This window comes from Octopus bimaculoides, chromosome 5 (assembly GCF_046866305.1).
Source record: "Octopus bimaculoides isolate indiv1 chromosome 5, ASM4686630v1, whole genome shotgun sequence".
Lineage (NCBI taxonomy): Eukaryota > Metazoa > Mollusca > Cephalopoda > Octopoda > Octopodidae > Octopus > Octopus bimaculoides.
In genome coordinates, this window is record NC_142932.1 from 80,048,734 (window position 1) to 80,072,297 (window position 23,564).

Here is a 23,564-nt window from a genome sequence, read left to right on the forward strand (position 1 = left end):
CTTGCACACCACAACTGATGCTTCTAATGTTCAGCTTTTCTCTCAAGATACTTACACTCTGACGGGTATTCACATTGACATTACACATCCAACGGAGCATACTGGCTTCATTCCTTGCGAGCTTACGTATGTCCTCAGCAGTTACAGCCCATGTTTCACTGCCATGTAGCATGGCTGTTCGTACGCATGCGTCATACAGTCTGCCTTTTACTCTGAGTGAGAGTCCCTTTGTCGCCAGCAGGGGTAAGAGCTCTCTAAACTTTGCCCAGGCTATTCTTATTCTAGCAGCTACACTTTCAGTGCACCCACCCCCACTACTAACTTGGTCGCCCAGATAGCGGAAGCTATCGACTACCTCTAGTTTTTCACCCTGGAATGAGATAGAAGTTGTTTCCTGTTTGTTTACAGTCTTTATTGCACCTGAACATCTGCCACAAACAAAAACTAACTTGCTAGTTAACCTGCCTTTGATGTTGCTGCACCTCTTATGTGTCCATAGCTTGCACCGGGTACATCTTATAGAGTTACTACCTACTCCTTTTCTACATACTGAGCAGGGCCATCTACCTGAAGGGGTTTGTGTTTTATCTACCTTCCTACTTATTAGGATTTTGGTTTTAGCTAGGTTGAATCTAAGGCCCTTCAATTCTAGACCTTGCTTCCACACCTGAAATATATATATATATATATATATACATATATGTATACCTATGTATATATATATGTATATATATGTATGTATATATGTATATATATATGTATGTATATATATATATATGTATGTATATATATATATATATATATATATATATATATATATATATATATATATATATATATTATTATTATTATTATTATATGTATTTATTTTCTCCTAATTAACAAATAACTCGGACAAAATAAATTGGTTAATAGATACCAGGGTAGCAAATATCACAAAATGACTGTGGTGTAACTCCTGTTTATGAGGTAGAAACTCCTTGTTATTTTGGGTACTTGAGTATATATAAATTTAGTGAATGGAGTAAAACACATATGTTAACTGCATACTTTTCTTTCCAACATATGCTTTGAAGATTACAAATTATACCTTCCATAGGAATCGGTGATGTTGTTAAGAAGGTAATCTTCTCTTCAGGGAAATGCATGGGAACCAGCTTAAACGTAAGACATTTTAACCGATAGTAGAAGACACTTGCCCAAGGTGCCACGCATTGGGACTGAACCCAGAACCATGTGGTTGGTAAGCAAGCTACTTACCACACAGCCACTCCTGCATCTATAAGGATTTTTCTTTTCTCTTTTTTTTTTTTGAGGCTATAAAGAAGATATTGCATGTAAGAAGAATCAACAGTTTGACACAGGAATTTATGGAATTGTTTGTCTGGGATATTCAGTGTTGCACAAAACCTCATTGCAACTGAGTTTACCTAAGTCAGTCAGTGCCAAGAAAGTAAAGACTATGAGAACATGATCAATTTTTCTGGTTCAGCTATCTTTCCTGACTGATAACCGATTCAATGGAGCATTAACTGTCAATAAAACATCAAGCATAAATATATAAAATTGATTTATATTTGATGATTCACAATATTGATCTGACAAACTCAGCAGCATTGGGGTGTAACTTGTAGAAGGATTGAATAGAGAGCAGAAGATGCATAGTTCAGGACAGGTCAGCATGTTTGTTCTTGCTGCTGATGGACAATCCTGATCTAACAGACCTATGATCAAAACCTTTTCAGCTTTCACTAACCTGTTCGTTGTATAATGTTTGGTTTTCCATGCTGGCATGGGTTATATGCTTGTGTTTACAGTCCTTCATTATCTGACATGCATGCAATAAAATGTAAAATGTCATTAATTCTCTGTTGTTATGACTTCTCTTGTTTATTTTACATGGTTTTAAAAGCTGGTTGCTACTTCTCTTATTTACTACTTTACAACATGAACTGGGTGCATTTTATCATACCAGCAGCACCAGAGAAGCTCAAATGTTTCCTCCTGCTCTCTATCAGATTTTATTCATGTTATTGTGTTAAAGGTTGAATTGTGTGTGTGTGTGTGTGTGTGTGTGTGTGTGTGTACACATGCATGCATGCATACATACATACATACATACATACGGCTATGCTACATGGTAGTGAGACAAGGGCTATGACTAGTGAGGACTTGTGAAGTGTTGAAAGAAATGAGGCCAGCATGCTCTGTTGGATGGGTAATGGTAGTGTGCATGTACAACAACAGAGTGTAAATGACTTAAGAGAAAAATTGAGTATAAGAAGCATCAGATATAGTGTGCAAGAGAGAAGACTGCGCTGGTATGGTCATGTAATGCATATGAATGGACAGCTGCATAAGTGCCAATCTCTAATTGTGGAGGGAACATGTAGAAGAGGTAGACTCAGGAAGTTAAGGGACAATGTGGTGAAAAAGGATTTTCAGACACTAAGCCTCACTGAGGAGGTGACAAGGAACTGAGACTTCTATCAATTTGCTGTGCATGAGAAGACACACCAAGCTAAGTAAAATTGTGGCTATCTATACATACAGGCAACTCCCTATGTCAGCCAAGAGGCCCTTATCCTGCAGGCTTGTGGATGATGGTGTTGTGTAAAAGCACCTGTTCAGGGTCATGTAAAAAACCTTCCATGCTAGTGCCATGTAAAAAGTACTAGTGCTGGTGCCACTTATAAAGCACCAGTACTGGTGCCACATAAAAAGCAGTCATACCAGTGCCGCATATAAAGCACCCATGCTAGTGCCATGTATAAAGCACCCATGGCGGCATGACAGAAAAAGTACCCAGTACACTCAATAAAGTGGTTGGCATTAAGAAGGGCATCTAGCCATAGAAATCATGTCAAAACAGACTGTTGGAGCCTGGCCAGTTCTCCCTCTGCCCAGCTTCTGTCAAACCATCTAACCCATGCCTGTAAGGAAAATGGATCTTAAATGATGAGGATATATGTGCATGTGCATGCACACACACACACACACACACACACACACACACACACACACACACACACACACACACACACACACGCACTCATGTTTATTCCTTGTGGGAACATTTCCAACATAGTAATTCACATATTTAATTGAACTACTGAAACAAATTTTTTGCAGTTATATTTCTGACTGTGTAAGATCCTCAGATATTATTGTGGTTGTTTTAGCTCCAGGTCAGTGCTGAAAGAGCAAGCCTTTGATTAAAGCATTCTAGCTATAACACTTCATTTTTCTTTTTTTTTTTTTAATACATTGTTTGTCTTGGACTAAATTATCTTATGTATCCTTATTTTTTGACAGTAGGGTGTAATTTGTAGTAGATTTGTTTGCTATTTCTAGCAAATCATGGCTTTCTCATGGACTTAGATTCTAATCAAGAGTTTTTTGTTAACAGTCTATAGATCTTTACAGTCCTACTAAGTGATACAAGCTGTAGGATGTGTGTCAGTCTTTTGATATCTGTCTGTACATAGGCTAGCCTCATGAATATTATTCTACTTATTCAAGCAGAATGAGAGAAAAATGATAAAGTGATACAGTAAGGACTCAGGCTAGAAGCAAAATTGTTTTAATCATCATGTTTTAATTAAAAAAAGAAATAAAGTATTTTTCTGCTTTTTTTTAAGGGTTTTTATTTTTTATTCTTTAACACACTTCCTAAAATGAAATTCTTAATTCTTTCATTTTGTTAATCTCAGCATTGCGATAAAAAATATAGAAAGAAGGATAAAAAGGAAACAAAATTAAAATGTATAATTCTATTTTCTTTTAATTCCAACAGCCAGTAAATCGTCAATATAATGATAATGATGATAATAATAATAATAATAATAATAATAATAATAATAATAATATAATCTGATAGCCTATTTGTATTCCTTTGGTGGTTTCCAATAAATAAATAATTAAATAAATATTGATGCGTTTTTTTTTCTCTTAATTTTCTTTTCCCTTTATCAAATTCAGTTTTTGATAACTTCCTTGAGATATCGCCAGTTCTGTTAATTGCCTGTGAATTAAAGTAGTTTCATTTCCTCTGAACTCTGATATACATCTTTTACATCATAAGCAGTAGCATCATAATGAAGTCATTCCCTTTTTTTCCCCTTTAAAAAAAAAAAAAAAGTACTACACTAAACTCCCTTTCCTCTTCGATGTTGAGACCCCACATGGTTGAATACTTAATCTGGTATCCAGTTTGCCACCATCACTACAGTCACCATCATTTAACCCAAGGCTGCTTTTAGCAGAATGCTTTGTGGCAATCAGGCAAGGTCTTTATTCTGAATATAACTTCTTCCTTTCCTCTAACCAGTCTTGGAAACCCTTAACCTTTTAGCATTCAAACTGGCCATAGCTGGCCCAGCTATTCTACTGGTTTTATGTTCAAACCAACCAGACAGACCCAGCCTCTCACACCTATTCTACAATGTCATTCTAAAAATAAACAATCACATCATTGAAATGTTGAAGTTATGAGACAATGCATGATTAATTTAAACATATTTATCAGCTTTGTTTTTGTAATTCTTATCAACAACTTGTCCTATAATCGTAATTTGAGAATACATACAGCAGTATGCTAAAGATCGGACATAATCTCTTGTGAGCAAGAAATGTGAAATAAAGTTTATCATAAACAACACAAATGCTTTGTAATTTAATAGCTTTCAATGTGATACCTATTAAACAGAAATTATTTTTATTTAATGAAAATTTAATAAAATCTAATCATAAGTAAGTGAAATTATACTAAATGCAACTAAATTACAAACCTTTTTTTCCCTTGGCTATATCAGCAATTCTGAAAACTTTTGGGTGCAAATTTCACACGAGTAGAAGCTTTCTTTAACAAATTTTATCCTGAAAATCACCTGTGAAAATTACACAGGTATGCAAATTACATGGGTTTTTATGGTATATATATATATATATATATAACTGCTTGTTTGTTTGTCATGTATTTATATATATATATATATATATATATATATATATATCTTAACAATACAGAATACATACCATCTTGAAGGGCATCTGTCAGTAAAATAATAAAGATATCAGCTTTGATAATACATACCTAAGGAACCTCTATATGGTCACTGAATCTGCTAGAAATAGTTGTCAAACATCTCTCAAATTGTACCCTGCCATTTTGAAAAATAAAGAAAGAAGCAATTTGATGACATAGCCCTAGATACATAATCCTTTATGTATCCTAGATACATAATTCTTTATCTAAAAAAGTGAGAAAGAAAGTGGCATGGTTGATCAGTACTGAAATGTACTGCCAGCCATCACTTGCAAGCTAGTATGGCTTCATAATTATGTACCATGCTTTCGCTAATTGTTTTAGGTACCAATGAATTCACAAGCAGATATAAATACCTTCTAATCTCATTCACCCTGGATGACAGTAGAATGTCCAGAATATACAGCTGAAGGGAGATAATGCTGCATCAGCACAATGGCTAGCACTAATTTTTACTGAAGTAGACCAAAACAATGTGAAATTAAACATCTTGCTCAAGGATACAATGTACTATCTTATCTATAAAAAAATCCATGGTTTTACAATCATAAGTCAAACACTGTTAGCCACTATGCCATGTGTCTTCACAATTTGATAAAGGCTCTAAAATATAGGAATGACAAGTGAGCATAAACCATGAAACGCCTCTCTATAAGGTCTCTTTACTTGCTAGAAATAGCAGTCCGATAAGGACTAATACAAAGTAGAGGGTGCTCTTTAGTCCCTTTGCAAGTGAAAGCCTCTTTAATGTAGACAGTATAATAAAATACACTCGGTCCACAATGAAATTTATACACTACATATGATGTGCATAAGAAATGGTATGGACCACATGTGATGAAACTACAATCTGTGTCAGCATGGAAAAATGAATGTAAAATAATGATGTCGATGATGCATGTGTGTCAGCAGTAAGAAAGTAACATATATATGATTGTGTGTGTGTTTGTGTAAAATTATCTATGTATAATGTAAACAATTGTATGTACATATATGTAATTATTACACACAATTACCACACTCTTATACAGGAACACTAATGCTCAAATATACCTATTAGCATGTGTGTGTTAGTGTATGTGCATGTATGTATGAGTGAATGTATATATCTATTGATTTATCTTTGAGATGGTGATGTATACAAATGGACAGGTTTTTTTACTTTACCTTACGCACATACATGCACGCACACACACACATGCACACACACACACACACACACACACACTCAAATAAATATATTATGTATGTACATACATATATGCTAGAGTGTATGCATTTTGCAGTACATTTTGGTCTTCAAACTTTATATAGCTATTTTGACATTTTCCATCTTTGTTCAAGTTAGAATTAACTCTAGAAATGGAATGTTGCCAGTAAATGAACGATTCCAATATTCATTCTTTAATATCACAAGTTCCATTAGACTTCATTTGGTCAATATATATATATATATATATATATATATATATATATATATATATATATATATATATATATATATATATATATATATACATATACATATATATATATACATATATATTTATATTGCGGTAGTGGATCACTATTGATCAACTAAAATATTAACATCATTTACTCAAGCATATCAAATGAACTGTATATATATTGTGTTGAGATAGCTTCTACATAGTTGCTTGATCTGCTAGAAATAAAAGCCAAATTTCCTCAAACACATTCTACCGTCATCTTAGCAAAAGAAACAAAATGAAGGATATATTGGGTGTTGTAGTCCTACAAGGGGGTACTGGAAAGTTCCTGGCTTTGGATAAAAGAAAATACTGGAAGTTTAGTTAACAATGATTTTATTGAACATATTCCCCTCTGAGATTCAAACACTTATTGCAGTGGTCTTTCAGTTTTTCTAAGCTCTGTAAAAGAACTTGTAAGGTTGGGTCTCCAGTCAGGCCTTTCATGACACCCTTAAAGCCAGGAACTTTTCAGCACCTCCTTGTATATATACAAAAAGACAGTATTGATGTTGCTGGGATACCTTTGATTATAGGCCTGCTGGTTCATGACTTGGAGTTAAATAGCAACACACCACCAGTTAATCAACATGCATTAGTTTGCTTGAACAGGTAGAGGCAATGGAAAGCCATTTCTGAAGTATAGAGAGAAAGAACACATGTCTCAGCAAATTGTTTAAGAAGGTAGCTTGAGGATAGCAGATAGATAGTGAATGTTGTAATAAACCTCACCGTCAAGCTTATTATTAGTATCACCATTATTAATTCCACGCAAGAAAGTCTATAAGGGAGGCTACAGTACAAAAGATTGACCTAGAAACAGCAGCTAAATCACCTTCAAATCACACTCAGCATTTCTTACAAAAAGAAAGGACAGTAATGTAATTTCAAATACATTTTGTCTGAAACAGAAGATGGGATGGTCTTTTTTGAAACACTTTGCATTGGAGGTCTACAATCTGTTATCTTGTTCAACACCAACAAATAATTGATCTTTGGTTTGTCTTTAGCAAAATCCACACAGTTGCAAACTTTCAGGCCAGGTCTCCTGTCTGAGGATGACTCCCTCCCATTGATCTTGGAGTCCCTGAAAGGATTCATGGGTGCTACTCTTCCTCCTTAGGTTAAGCTATCTTTTACATATTATGTGTTTCAGTCATTAGACTGCTGCCACATTAGGGCACTGCCTTGGAGAGTTTTAGTCAAATTGAGCTGAGTACTTTTTGTTTAAAGTTTGGTATTTATTCTATCAGTCCCTTTAGCTAAACTGTTAAGTTACAAGGATATAAATAAATCAACGTTAGTTGTCAAGCAGAATGATGGTAGTTTAAGACACAGACACAAGGACATGCATTCACATATGAAGGGCTTCCATACAGTTTTTGTTTACCTAATTTGCTCATTTGTTCACAAAGTATTGGTCAACCCCAGTCTATAATAGAAGACACTGGCCCAAAAAGCCAAACAGTGGGACTGAACCTGAAACCATGAGACTACAAATTAAGTTTCTTAACCACGCAGCCTACAAAAATAAAAGTAAAATTTTTCTTTTAATCTAAGAACCCTTGATTAACTTACAACAACAACAACAGTTTAATAGAAACACTTCTCTATAGTTTTCTCTCTAGTTATTTTTCCTTTATTGTTTTAGGAAATATAATTGAATGTCTCCCTACTTTAACTTTTCTAGGTTTTCCAGTTTCAAGTGATCGTTGAAAACCAAGCGCACAATTTTTTCTCATCAGATGTTATAACACAGATGTTCTCTAATATCAAGAGTATTTACCAATTCCATCACAACTTCATGTGTCCACAACTGGAGGAGAGAATGAAGAATTGGTAAGTGATATCTAAGAAATTTTTCCATTTGTTGAAAGTTTTATTTTCATTATGCAATAAAATTCACTGACATCGTTTCATACATAGCGTAAAAAATATATACAGTAATCCCTCACTATATCACAGTTTATTATTTAAGCTTACATCGATTCCTCTGTGGTATTGTTTTGCATTTATAATAAAATAGATATGTACAAATTATAAAAATAATTAAAAAAATATACAGTACTGTCTCTACTTTGCAGTGGGTTTCAGAATATAACACCCATGATAGTCGAGGGATCACTGTACGCTCACATACACATGCTCATGTGCACAAACACATAGAAATATAAGCCTACCTGAAGCCTACCAGGTCAAAGCTCATCTTAATTTTCAAGGTGTTTTCAGTTGAGAGTGCAGGACACCCTTCTTAATGGGGTGTTAATCCATCACAGAGTCAGTCCCTAGATTCTGCGGGTACTCATTTTCAGCTGAGTGTACTGGAGCAGTATAAAATAAAGTACCTTGCTCAAGGGCACAATGCCCTGCCCAGTCTGAGAATGAACACATAGCTTAATGGTCATGAGCATACCACCTTAATCACTAGACTATAAGCCTTGACAAACACACAGGTATGTTACCCTGTAAATCATCATCATCAACATCATCATATGTTTAATGTCCACTTTTCCAAGCTCATATGGGTTGGACAGAATATGTTGAGGCCAATTTTTTATGACCAGATGCCCATATTGTCGCCAAACTTCACCTGTTTCCAAGTAAGGTATTATTGCCCCATGGCTGGATATGTTTTCATGAGAGATCTAAACAAAAGTTACTGTCTGTATGATAGTGCCACTTGCTTACAACAATTATATATCAAGGTAAAGAGACACAAACTCTCTCTTTCTCACACACACAACTTTCTATCAGTTTCTGTCTACCAAATCTACTCGTGAGCCTTTGGTCAACCTGGAGGCTATTGTAGAAGACACTTGCCAAGCAAGCTTCTTAGTTACACAGCTACGCCTGTGCTGGTATGAAAGCATATTCATTATCATTGTCATATACCTCATGGTTTTCACTATGTCTTATACCACTTGTCATGCTACTTTATGATCTGGCACCTACAGCAACAGAAAAAACAAAAAGACCACATGTTGTTGTTGTGTATCACGAGGGCATAGATTATATGACTAGATCTCATTCCTAGCAAAATCGACTTTACATCATGGTCTGGATGCATTTTATTGTGTCACTAAACATGACGATTTCACCTCTACACAGTATAATTTTATTTAAAGTTACTGGCCTCTTGGGCACTGTGTAGCCTACAGACTTCATGTCTCTTCATTTCTTTCTCTTTCGGGGTTCAAGTTTTACAAATAGATGTTCTCCCTTTTATCAACTTTTTTTACTGCACGGACTGAGTGCATTTTATTGTGCTACTGGTAATAGAGGGGTTGTCTATGGCAATGCTATAAAGTCCCTTCAGCCCTGTATCTCTTTTTTTTTCCTTGTTCAGTTATTGCTCTCCTAGACAGTTGCCTGCACTGTGACTTACAGACTTCCTTTTAGGCCTATTTGATTCTTTCTACTTTTTGGCATGGATTTCTCTGCTGGATACCCTTCCTATCAGTTTATTTGGGCTGTCCAGGGTAACAAACCATTGTACATGCCTAAATGCAATTACGCGCTGATGCCAGGACCGCTTGACTGGCCCCCTTGCTGGTGGCACGTAAAAAGCACCATCCGAATGTGGCTGATGACAGTACCCACTGACTAGCTCCTGTGCTGGTGGCATGTTAAAAGCACCATCCGAACGTGGCTGATGCCAGCACCCACTGACTGGCTCCTGTGCTGGTGGCACATAAAAAGCACTATCCAAACATGATCGATGCCAGGCCTGCCTGACTGGCTCCTGTGCTAGTGGAACATAAAAAGCACCCACTTCACTCTTGGACAGTTGGCATTAGGAAGAGCGTCCAACTGTAGAAACATTGCCAGATCAGATTGGAGCCTGGTGCAGCTGCTGGCTCTCCAGACTTCAGTCAAACCATTCAACCCATGAGAGCATGGAAAACAGATGTTAAATGATGATGGTGATGATGATGATACACATGCACACACTCACTCACATGCACGCATGCACTCACTCAACTCACTCACTCTCTCTCTGAGGGCATTGTAGTACTTGAAAATTTTCTGTTGTGTCATGTTTTCAATGAGCCCACAATGTTTCCATTTGTCTCTGCCTATGTATGTATCTATCCAAACATGCACAAGAACAATGTTCTCTCTAGGCTATGCACTTATGCATGTCCCCACATACTTTACAACTAGCACACAAGGGAGAAAAATGGATGTGCATATGCTTCACAACAAAAGACAAAATTTGAGTGCAAGCAAATTTCTGCACACATCCACAGAAGAAACATTGCACAATGGACAGTGAGAAAATATCTATGGAGTCACTCATAGACTAAAAATAGCTGCCAAATTTCCCTCAGTTCACTAACCATCATCTTAAGTAAGTAATGTAAACATTGGCTAATATATTTCTATATAAATCAAAAAGACTAGATTGTCAAAGCTGGAATAACTTTGGTCATATCTCCTGCATCAATGTTGACCTGGAACTATACAACAGCTGTAACATACAATACTATCAAAAGCAAATATATAGAAAGTACACAGAAAAATATATAGAACATTGAGGATGAATGTCTCAAGAAACAGTCATAACAAGTTAGCATTCTACATGACCTTCTCCCCAGACCTGTTTAAATATAGACTTGACAGAAATGTACTTTACATATCAATAGGAAATTATGTATTGGTCCGTATTCTGTAAAGTCTCCTTGTCAGAATGTCAATCAGTGATGAATGTATGTTGTGCCAAAGTCAGTTATGTTACAATGTATTTTGAATATGATCACTACATGATCCAGGAACAAGAGGAATGGTTGGTATATCTTGGAAACAAAAGAAATGCTATTGTATCTCCAAGACATGAATGACATTATATTATCACTTTTAACCTTCTTAGACTGAAACACTTTATTTCAAAAGAATTGTGCATGTGTGTGTGTGTGTGTGTGAGAGAGAGAGAGAGAGAGAGAGAGAGAGAGAAAGAGAGAGATGGTCAAGTAGCAGAGTTGTTAGTGTCAGATAGATTGTGTTACAATATTTATTCTGGCTCTCTCTATTTTGAGTTCAAACCTTGCCAAAGTCAACTTTGCTTTTCATCTTTTTGCAGTTGATAAATGAAGAATCATTTCAGTCCTTGTGCAACCCTCTCACCCTCTAGCTGTCACATTTTGGGTGTACTACTGGGTCCAGGGTGGGAGAGCTGAGAGAGTGTCTGTGTCTGCTGCATACTACATGGATACTGGAATTCATAAATGAAAGTATGGTGTGTGCTGATACCAACTTACCCTTAGTTGCAAGCAATGTCATTGTTGAATAGTTCCTATATATTTTCTTAGCCATGAAATGCTTTTGAGAACTAGTAGTTAATCATGGTCTCATGGTATTAAACCTGTGTTTTCAGAAATTTCTGTGATCTTTCTACCTAATCCCCCTATGTTTTAGGATACACAACACCCTTGTTTTATTTTAGTATCAGTTCTGGAAAGAAATCTGTCTTAAGTGTGGTTTCACACTCTCTTTGCACACTTCTGCTACTCTTTGGAATAGAAATTTTGGCAAATGTTCTTATTGTAAGGTTTAAATTTAAAATATTACAACACTTCCGACTACTGTCGATACCACTCTTGAAAAATGCTGCATCAACTATATGAATTATGTCAATGTTGATATATGTACAGATATTCACAACCATGTCCTGTCAGAAAAATCTGTGCACAGCAGTGCAAAGAAGAATATCTTTTGGACTTGAAATAATTAAACATAACTGAATCTTTTAAAACCCACTTTAATTAAAGGCTTTAATAGTTTTATATAGTAATTAATGAACTGTAGAAAACAATCTAGATTTTCTAACAACTGTGTTGTTGCTATGGTAACCATGACCTTCCATGATCAAGTATACTTATGGCCAATGGATAAGATGCTATTCCATCTGCAGTTCATCTGAAACAGACCAGCATCTTATTTCTAGTTGTTTTGTTTTAATCATTGGACTGTGGCTGTTTTTTGCTCTAGTCGAACATCAACCCTAGTAGTTATTTTTATGTCTGGTACTTATTCTGTCTCCTTTGCCAAACTGCTAAGTTGTGAGGTCTAAATTTACTAATTTCCTCCTTATGTCTATGAAATAACACCAGTTGTTAAGCAGTGGGAGAGACAAACGGAAAAACACACAAGCACACAAACACATATACAATGGACTTCAACACAGTTCATGTCTACCAAATTCACTCACAAGGCATTGGCCAGGCTGGGGCTATAGTTGAAAGCAGTTGCGCAGGGTGTTACACGGTGGGACTGAACCCAAATGCCACATGGATGCAAAGCAAGCTTCTGTAACAACACTGCCATGTCTGAATCAGAAATCACAATTCCTGTTTTTATCTGTAACCAAATAACTGACTCTGAATCTAACAATGCTATTTACTGTTTAGAGAGACAAAGATTTTTGTATAATTTTTATTAAGAGTTCCATTAGATTACAGGATGCATCTCAAAAGTTACCTGATGGGAAGCATTAAAAAAAAGGGGACAAACTGAGAACAGATAAACCTATTTTTAAATGTCTCTTTAAATCAAGAGATATTCTTATTGTTAATTTCTACTATTGTTGGTACATGAATGAATAGATCTAAAAAAATAAAAGGCGAGGGAGGGGAGCAGGGATTGTACTAAAGAACCCTGTAACCTAGTAACTTACAGGTAGGTTATACAGAGTACTATAAACCCATAACTAAAAGTTCAAACTGGGGTTCACTCACAGCAGGAATGATAAAAAAAAACCCAGCAGCAACAACAAAATTGAGAAAGAAAAACAGTCAGGTTATGAATAGCTGTGCAGTGTTTATTGAATTAATTTTTGCTTTTTATAAATCAAGTTAATTAGGCTCAGTAAGCTTTCACCCCCCCCCTTTTTAAATATATGTTTAGAAATTCTATTCTAAACTCAAAGCCTGGACTGTTTGTTCAGTATGCATTGTCACTGTCCTCTGCCTCTTCCTCCTCCTCCTCATTATCATCAGCAGCAATATCATCATTGTCCTTAATATCCTCATGATCAATAATCGTTATCAACATTATTGTTTTTATCAGTATCATTATCAACATTAGTATCATTATCATCACTAGCATCAACATAAGCATCATCACATCATTGCAACCAACATCCCTATGATAGCCATTAACCATTGTCATCAGTAACTGTATCATCAGTATCAACATAAATTATCATCAACACAATCAGAAGCAACACCAACATCATCAATGTCAGCATCTTAGCATAAGTGCAAGAATGAAATTTGCTTAGAGAGTGCAAACCCAGTTTTTCAGGAGGATGTTCAAAGCATTTCCCACTTCCCCTCAAAAAATGCTAAGGGGTGTGCTCACACCCCTTACTTCCCCTGTTCCTGAGCTTATGTATCTTAGGTTTAATTGTTGTGAGGTCTAAATTTACTAATTTTCTCCTTATATCTATGAAATAATTAGCTTACATTGATACAGTGATTATGACTTTTAAAAAAGGAGACGTTGTGATGTTCAAGTATTTCACAAACAACATGTAAGTGAGGGAAAATAGCTACAGCTAAGAAATATAATCAGGCTACGGAACTTTAGAATTTAACCATTGACCAAGCACAGACAAGACTAAATGTTATATATTTTGTCAATAATATTTTATGTGACAACTAGTTGTTGAATTGTCACAGAGTCAAGAGAGTGATAAAATATCTGTGACTCAGTGCTGAACAAACATGCCAAGGAATTCCCTTTAAAAAGTGTTTCCTTTTCCTACTACACATTTGAGATCAAACCTAGAGCAATGTGTTTGCTGAGCAAACTTCTTAACTGCATAGTCACATTTATGTTTTAAGTGATGGCCAAAAATAGAGATATCTTTGGCCCCTTGACCCCTTAGCATTTAAACCACCCATATCTGGTCCAAGTATTCTACTTTCTTTTATGTTCAAACCCGCCAGATCCACTCTCTCACACCTACCCTGCAATGTCATTCTAAAAATAATCACATCATCGAAAGCTTGAAGCTATGAGATGATACATGATTAATTCAAAAACAAAGGTGAATAAATAAGTTTTACATTTGACAGAGTTATCTAAACGCTAAAGTATTCTCTTCTGATGATATTCTAGCCATGGTCTCCAAACAATATGTTGCCAATGTTTCTTTTATTTGTATTTAATCAGAAGAAGAAAGGAAATGCAATGCTAATAACCTTTGTACATCAACATTTCTAACCAGGTTGAAAAGGTCAACAAGTTTGGTGTCAGGATGAAATTTTTAGATTAACACATGTAGAAGCCAAATTTCCCTCAAATCACACCTTTTCTTTTCTTTACTTTACGCCCTTTCAAAGCCTAGCCAGGCTCATGGGCCCGGTTTCCCGGTTTCTATGGCGCATGTGTTCCTCCCAGCTGGATGGGATGCTAGTCCATCGCAGCGTTACTCAAGAAACTGGAAGAAAGAGTGAGAGAAAGTTGGGATGAAAGAGTACAACAGGGGTCGCCACCACCCCCTGCCGGAGTCTCGTGGAGCTTAGGTGTTTTCGCTCAATAAACACACAACACCCAATCTGGGAATCGAAACTGCGATCCTAAGACTACGATCCTAAGACTGCGAGTCCGCTGCCCTAACCACTGGGCCATTGCGCCTCCACATCAAATCACACCTTACCATCTTAAAAGAAAAATTACATTAGATTGCTGGTTCTTAGTTTTTTTGTTTTTTTTAGTGCTCCCCTTTTAAGTAGTTGTTATGCCTAGTATCATCTTTTAAGTAGGAATTATGCACAACACCCACCTAAGTGGCAAGTTAAGTATCATGACTAAATTAATTTAACATGGATTACAATTTATAAATTTTGCTCTAAAAATGGATTGTGTAAGCTTTTAACAGTGAAATGATAAAAAAGTAAATATAACCAAAAGTTAATAAAGACAAAAGTTGTTAATTTACTTAATACATTGCAAGTTAATGGTTTCATTGTGCCTGAGGAGATCTCATTTATTTTTATAACCATTATTTGTTTTATCATGTATTATATAATTACTATTATAAGTAAAATTTAGGCCCCCCCTAAAGCCTAACACCCCTTTTAACATGCCCAGTGCCCCCTTAGGGGTGCTATCACCTACATTGAGATAATGTTATTGCTTACACTAGATAATGTAGTCTTGGACTTACTATATCTAAAATCCTTACTATATTTAAAATCCTAGGTCATGCCTAGAATTATTGGTCTGCCTGATGAGTGCTGAATTGAGGGTAAACAACACTAGTTCCACACTATAACTATAACAACAGCAATATGTGCAGGAAGGCTGTTGAATTATTAGAGAACAAAAGAGATAAAAAGAAGTATTGAAATATGTTGCTGAAAGATACTTTACCAATCAACCATTTTCAAACAATGGTCTAGGATGATTGCGTGTGTTTCTAAGAGTAGAGGATTCACTGAACACAGTGTAAGGTAACTGTTGTTACTTACTAGGCCTAACTCATTATGAAGCAAATACCATCATGAGTGATATTCAGACTACAGTGGAGAAGGCAAGTCACTGGAGACAATGAGCAATGGTTTGAAAAATATTGAGTGAAACCTAGTAACCAGTGGGTCTAGCAAGCAGGGCATGATTTCAGTGAGGGTGGGGGTGATATGCAATATCCTGATGACCTCATAAGCTTGCTAGTATCCAGTATGCAGAGCCTTCAACTGGTAGCACTTGCATCTGTAAGTTGTTTGCTATATATATATATATATATTATCATCATCATCATCATCATTGTCATTTAACGTCCGCTTTCCATGCTGGCATGGGTTGGACGGTTTGACTGAGGACTGGTGAGCCAGAAGGCTGCACCAGGCTCCAGTCTGACCTGGCAAAGTTTCTACTGCTGGATGCCCTTCCTAACATCAACCACTCCGAGACTGTAGTGGGTGCTTTTCCGTGCCACATTATATATATATATATATATATATATATATATATATATATATATATATATATATATACTCTTTTACTCTTTTTTTTCTCTTATTTGTTTCAGTCATTTAACTGTGGCCATGCTGGAGCACCACCTTTAGTCGAGCAAATCGACCCCAGGACTTATTCTTTGTAAGCCTAGTACTTATTCTATCGGTCTCTTTTGCCGAACCGCTAAGTTACGGGGATGTAAACACACCAGCATCGGTTGTCAAGCGATGTTGGGGGGGACAAACACAGACACACAAACATATACACACACATACATATATTTATATATATATACATATATACGACGGGGCTTCTCTCAGTTTCCGTCTACCAAATCCACTCACATGGTTACTTACATAAGAATGTTGTTGACAGTGACTTCGAAGTTTCGACCAGCTAACCCATTGTCTGATGATGAGTTAGCTGGCGAACCCTTCGAAGTCACTGTCAACAACATTCTTGCATAAGAATAATAAATTTGTACACTACAAAAGTATAGAGTAACCCATCAAATTAATGTAAAATTGAACATAAAAACAAGCACTAATATATGTATGTATGTATGTATGTATGTATGTATATGTGTACTTGTGTGTATGAATGAAACATAAGACCTTTTTAAACAGAAATATAACTTTCCTGCCATATATTTGAAAGTATATATTGGGTATGAATAAATGAAAAAAATCCACTTCCTCATCTTTCTTATTCCACACTAAACTTTACATAACAAAAGTAAAAATAAAATCTTAGTACATAAATAAAATCTCATGTTAGAATCTAGAAAATTATTATTATTATTATTGTAATTATTATTATCATCATCATCATCATCCTATCCTTTGGGAGCACCAACTCATAAATTATTTAGGATTCATACATGCAATTATATACACACACACACAATTACATAATTTCCCATTTAATGCATGTGTGTATGCATGTGCATGCCTTTTGAACTCAAATTGCTGTTTCTAATATTTACTACACACATACACACACACACATATATGCATGCATGTGCACACACATACACACACATTTCTATTCAAGCAGAGAATATACTTATGTGTATATTTGAGTGTTTATCTTGTACTTATTTTTTTTTTTAATATTCCTTATTTTTATAATTATGGAGCACATTTGGCAATTAAAAGGTTTCTCATCATCATCACTACCACGAATCTCATCCTTGCCATCATCATCATCATCATCATTGAACAACTAACAGGAAATTTAGCATCAACAACGTTACGTAGTTTACTTTGATCTTTTCCCAATGTCTTTAGCTTCATTTTGATGAAGTTTTTACATTTTATCTGGGAAAGAATTTGGCAAATGTACAATTTTCCTCCAAAACCTAAACTTCTAAAATAGAATAAAATAAAATAAATATTAACCCTCTTTTTTTGCTTCATAAAAAAAATTTAAAAAAACAGGGATTTTAGCTACTGGGATTTCACCTTCCAAATTAATGGAAGTTAAGAAGAATGTAATAATGAAAATGAAAGAAATTTAATTTATATTTATTCTTGTTGCTTTGTTGTTCTTTGATTAGCCGCTGCTGTTTCTATGAAGTGACTTTGTTGTTCACCCTAGGTCAGCTCTGATTGGGTAGAAATATTATCAGAAGAATTTCCAGTCACTCTTCCCCCATCCTCATCTCAACTGGACATCAACAGGATTAATGACAAAATAAGACACAGGATTTGGATTGGACATATCCTCAGACAAGATTGAGAAAGTGATTGTATAGTGACACCAATGTGGAAACCTGAGGAGAAAAGAGCTGCAGGGTGCTCTAAAACCACATGGTGAAGGACCACTGACAAGGAAAGGAGAAGAGATGGGCGGAGAAACTGGACTGAGACCAGAACAATGGCAGAAAACAGTTCCTTGGACAGATCATGTTGCAGCCTTATGTGTTTCGTGGCATGGAGAGAACTAATTCTTCACCCTCTCTCTCTCTCTTCTCTAGGCATACACTAAAGGTGCATGGCTCACTTCACCTCAAATTACACCCTAATATCTTACGATGAAGGACACAGTGGATAATGTAGTCAGAATAAAAGCTGGAAAAGTCAAAATTGGAGTACTTTTGGTTAGAGATCCATGCTCAATCAGAGCTGATCTGGAGCTAATCAACAGCAACAATAACAAAACCTCAACCTCAGAAGGTCCACTCAAAACATGAAGGTACACAACTAACTACCACAAGGTCTTTTGTCTGGTGTATTATTCCTTTTCTGCTATAGATACAAGGTCTGAAATTTGGGGTAATAGTTGATTACATCTACCCCAGTATTCAACTGGTACTTATTTTATTGACCCTGAAAAGATGAAAGGCAATGTCAGCCTCAGCAGAATTTGAACTCAGAACATAAAGAAGGACGAAATGCTGCTAAGCATTTGACCCTGTGTGCTAACGATTCTGCCATCTAGCTACCATCCGTCATCATCAACACCACCACCACCACCGCCACCACCACCAACGATGATGATGATCACCATCGTTGTCGCCGTCATCATTGTCACCACCATCATCATCATCATCATCCTTATATTTACTTTGGTTTATTCCTGTTATTTTGTCAGTAAATAGAAATGATTTGAAAATTTGAGCACTTTAGTAGACTCTCATAAACATGTGTATGTGTATGTGCGCGTGTGTATGAATGTGTGTTTGCGTTCTCTCAATATAGAATATTGAGAGAAATCAATACTAAATTGAAATATTTCAGTATTATTTAGTGTCAGTACCCAGTGATTAGTAGTGGAGTCCATCTCATGGGAAAAGAGATTCCTGTTTTCTATGAACAATTAATCTATCTTTAATACAGACCACTCTTTGTCTTTGTCTAATATATATCTGTGTGTGTGTGTGTGTGTGTTTGTATGTGTGTGTTTGTATGTATGTGTGTATGTTTGTATATGCTTGTGTATGTACATACATATATATATATATATATATATATATATATATATATATATTACACACATGCACACACACACACACACATATATATATATATATATATATAAATATATATATAGTTTTGTCACTGTCAGCCTCACTCTATATTTTCATCTCTTATTGCTCATAACCTCTTAATTTTTTTTCTGTTTTATTTTCTTTCCTTGTATTTATTCGTCTATTTAATCTCTTTCTCCACATGAATCAATCTATCTTTTCCTACATGTCTATCTGTCTGTCAATTTATCTACATACCTACTTATCTGCCTGTCTATTAATCGAACTATCTATCTACCTGTGTAATTCTTTATTGCTCTATCCATTTAATTCTCTCTCTCTCTCTCGTTTCAATAGTCTCCCCTATCTTTCTGTGCCTTTCTCTTATTTCTCTCACTTCTTATCTCTCCTTCCTTACTCTCTCTCCCTCCCTCTCTCTCTCTCATACGTTTAATACCTTCACTTTTCAATATAATATTTTTATGACTCAAATCTTTTCTATGTTGTTACTGTATAAATGGTAATATTTATTTCATTTTGGAGCTTGCTGTGCAATTATTAATAATATTTACAAGCACGTTTTCTATGGACACATCACAATCACCATCCCATCCTCCTCTTCATCGTCACCAGCAGCAGCAACAGCATCCCCATCTTTATCAGTCATCATCCTAAGTATCCTCTCCATCACCACTATCATCATCATCATCATCATCATCATCATCATCATAGTCTTTGACACTATTGTCATCAGCATAGCCACCATTATTGTGTGTATGTGTGTATGTATGTATGTATGTATGTATGTATGTGTGTATGTGTGTGTGTATGTGTGTGTGTGTGTGTGTGTGCTTGTGTGGAGCTTCTATATACTTCATTCAGTGTTTTGTGCAAATATACCAGAAATACATCAAATCGCTCTTTCTATTTATTGGTCAAGATATAATCCATTCTCATAGTGAAATTGTGTCATGTTGTCAATAGACACACCACAGGTATATTACTGCTTGATTTGTTCAATCAATCTGTCTGCTCTGCAATTTTATTGGTGTCTTCTAGGAAGACTTGGCACTCCATCATGAAGTGTTTGCTGAACGAGATGCTTTTGTGATAGGTATAAGCTAAGGTACACCCACCATCATCATCATCATCATATCCACTTTTCTATGCTTGTATGGGTCAGATTATCTATTTCTGGATGCCCTCCCTTCCTGTTGCCAATCCTCACCTGTTTCCAAGCAAGGTAATATTTCCCCTTGGCCAGATATGGTTTTCATGGAAGACTGGAAATGAACAACACCACTTGTATGACAGTGACGTTCCTTTACATTCATCATGATGTCAAGACAACGGTACACACACACATTTATACAGTGGGCTTTTAGATTTTGTCTACCATTTGGTTGGCCCGAGGCTATAGTAGAAGAGACTTGCCTAAAATGTCATGCAGTTGGGTTGAACCCAGTATCATATAGTTGGGAAGATTCTTAACTGCATGGCCATGCCTGTGTCTATACTATGCCTATGTCTAAGCTTATTCCACACATGCATTATGTTTTCATATATTTAAAAACCATGTGAGCTAGTAGGTGTGAGAATAAGTAAAAGTACCATGTGGTGTTTGGTTAAATCTTACCTAGATTGATTTTGCCTTTCATCCTTCCAAGATTGACAAAATAAGCAATACCACAACAACAATAATATGGTTGATTAACATTTGAAAAATTCCGCATAACAGACATGTCAGTAACTTAAATTCTTCAGGTTGTCTCCCCTTCCACGATGGATCAGATCATTCACAAAGATAATTATTTCTCATCACCGTGGCTATAATTTCATCTGGCTACCTTGTAATTGTTCCTTTGGATCTTTCCTATAAATTGGACATTCATATATATATGTGTGTTATTTGTCCTGTTTTCAATTTTTTCTTTGTTTGCATATTTAACTGGATTGTTTTCGTACTTCATGTTGTTTACAGTTGGTGACGTCCTGTACTCATATATACATATATATATATATATATATATATATATATATATATATATATATATAGAGAGAGAGAGAGAGAGAGAGAGAGAGCCTGGTGTAGCCACCTGGTCCACCAGTCCTCAGTCAAATCGTCCAACCCACACTAGCATGGAAAGCGGACGTTAAACAACGATGATGATGATGATATATATATTACTTATTACAGAGGTGTACTTGCATAGCAAGTGACCTGATCTGAGATCATGTGCTGAAACAAAAACAATTGCAGCTTGGAAGGTGTTTATAAGCCATTTAAAACACACACAAAAGCCGTTAGATTCATTTCAACATTTAAGTTTAATTTGCCAAAATATTTTCGTCACTTTGAGACTGCAACCTGGTCACTGACAAAATTCTGTGCTGTTTATATTATTTATGTTACACACACACACACACACACACACACACACACACACACACACATAGTGTGCGATGGGTAAATTGTCGCCATTTTATATTTTCAATTTTGCTTATGCACATTGTTTGTTTTTGATTTTGTCAACTACACAGTATAGTAGAGTCAGTTGGGCACCATCTGTGAGAAAAACAGCACCATAATGCAATTCACTCTGCCAGAAATTTGGAAATGACATGCTGTACTGCTTGGCATTAGCGCTGGAAGCTCCAATATGAACATTTCGGAATGTTTGAGCGTCAGTCTGAGGACAGTGCATGTTCCGAGAGTGATAAAAATCAAACATCCCATCAACATCATGTTGTTTTGAGTGATCACTAGTGATGGCGATGTTATGCCTCCATTCATCTTCCCACACAGCCTCACACTCAACATGGAGGGCTACATCAAGTCTCTGGAGGTGGTAGTGCTACCCTGGGTCAAGAGAGTGGCTGCTGGAAGATCCTATGTCTGACAACAGGATTCTGCACCATGCCACACTTGCAGGAGATCCCAGTCATAGCTGTCAGATAATTTCTGCAACCACATCACCCCTAACATCTGGTCACCTAACTCTCCAGACTGCAACCCCCTTGATTATTATGTGTGGGTTGCAACTTGTTGTAACTCTAAAGATTAACTGAAGGCAAGGATTATGGCAGCATTCACCAACTTAAACAAAGAGACCGTCCACAAGAGTTGTAGGAGATCCTGAAGTCATCTGGAGGCCATGGTTGAAACCAATGGCGATTTTATTGAATAAATTTACTCTTTAGTATTTTAAGATATTTTTATGCAATTTTGGTAAATATATCTACTAAAATGATATGTCAGTGTTATTTTCATTTTTGCATAATTTAGACAATATATTCATTGCACCCTGTATATACAATATATATATATATATATATATATATATATATATATATGTATATATATAAATAATATCCTTTTTAGTCACTCCAAAGTCTGACATTACAGTTAAACTATGCTTTACTGATGAGGTCTAATATAAGGGTGAAACATGCCAGAGTTGTAATTGTATTGCTAAAAATCAGACTCCATCCCATACTACACTTTATATCTAATTAGTTTTAATTGATTTAATTAGGATAATGATTGTTCTCATTAATATAAATGTAATTTCAATTAGTAATTAGTAATTTTTGGTTCATTACATGAAATATGCCTGCCCCCAACCACTTGAATATATGTTTATATATTAATTTGTCTTATTCGTTCTAAGAAAATCTGATTACCCTCATCAGAGTGCTGTTCTTAACTCTTGAATGGCTTCAGTATTTTGTAGAAAGACACATGTAATGTTTCTCTAGAATTCTAACTCCAGTTTAGCTTTTATTAAGTAACAAACCAACAATCGAAATTACTCCAGCCATGACTATGTCTTCTGTTTTTTGCTTTTAGGGTTTCTTATCTCTAATATTACATTATTCATTCGAGATATCATCTTTTTAGGGCAGTAGAGATTTATGTTAGGGAAATTCAACTGCAGTTTCTAGTAACTTGAGTAACCCTTTACATATTTCCCTGAGAGGAAGTGAATCTCATTTACTGGTGTTAACTCTGAGATGGTTTGATATTTTCCTTTGGATAATGTTTAATATGTACACATTAGTGGTAATGGCAGAGAGTGGGGTGTCTTTAACA

The 23,564-nt window shown here is 35.7% G+C and overlaps 1 protein-coding gene across 3 annotated transcripts in view; it reads left to right on the forward strand.

Moving 5' to 3' along the window:
• The window catches only part of LOC106874958 (FYVE, RhoGEF and PH domain-containing protein 2), a 493,421-nt gene that overhangs the window by 429,161 nt on the left and 40,696 nt on the right, over positions 1 to 23,564 (forward strand). For all 3 annotated transcript variants that reach the window (XM_052968055.2, XM_089352506.1, XM_089352505.1), the window contains one exon: positions 8,228 to 8,376. In XM_052968055.2, the coding sequence (XP_052824015.2) occupies positions 8,228 to 8,376 (149 nt within the window). The remainder of the gene's footprint in view (positions 1 to 8,227; positions 8,377 to 23,564) is intronic.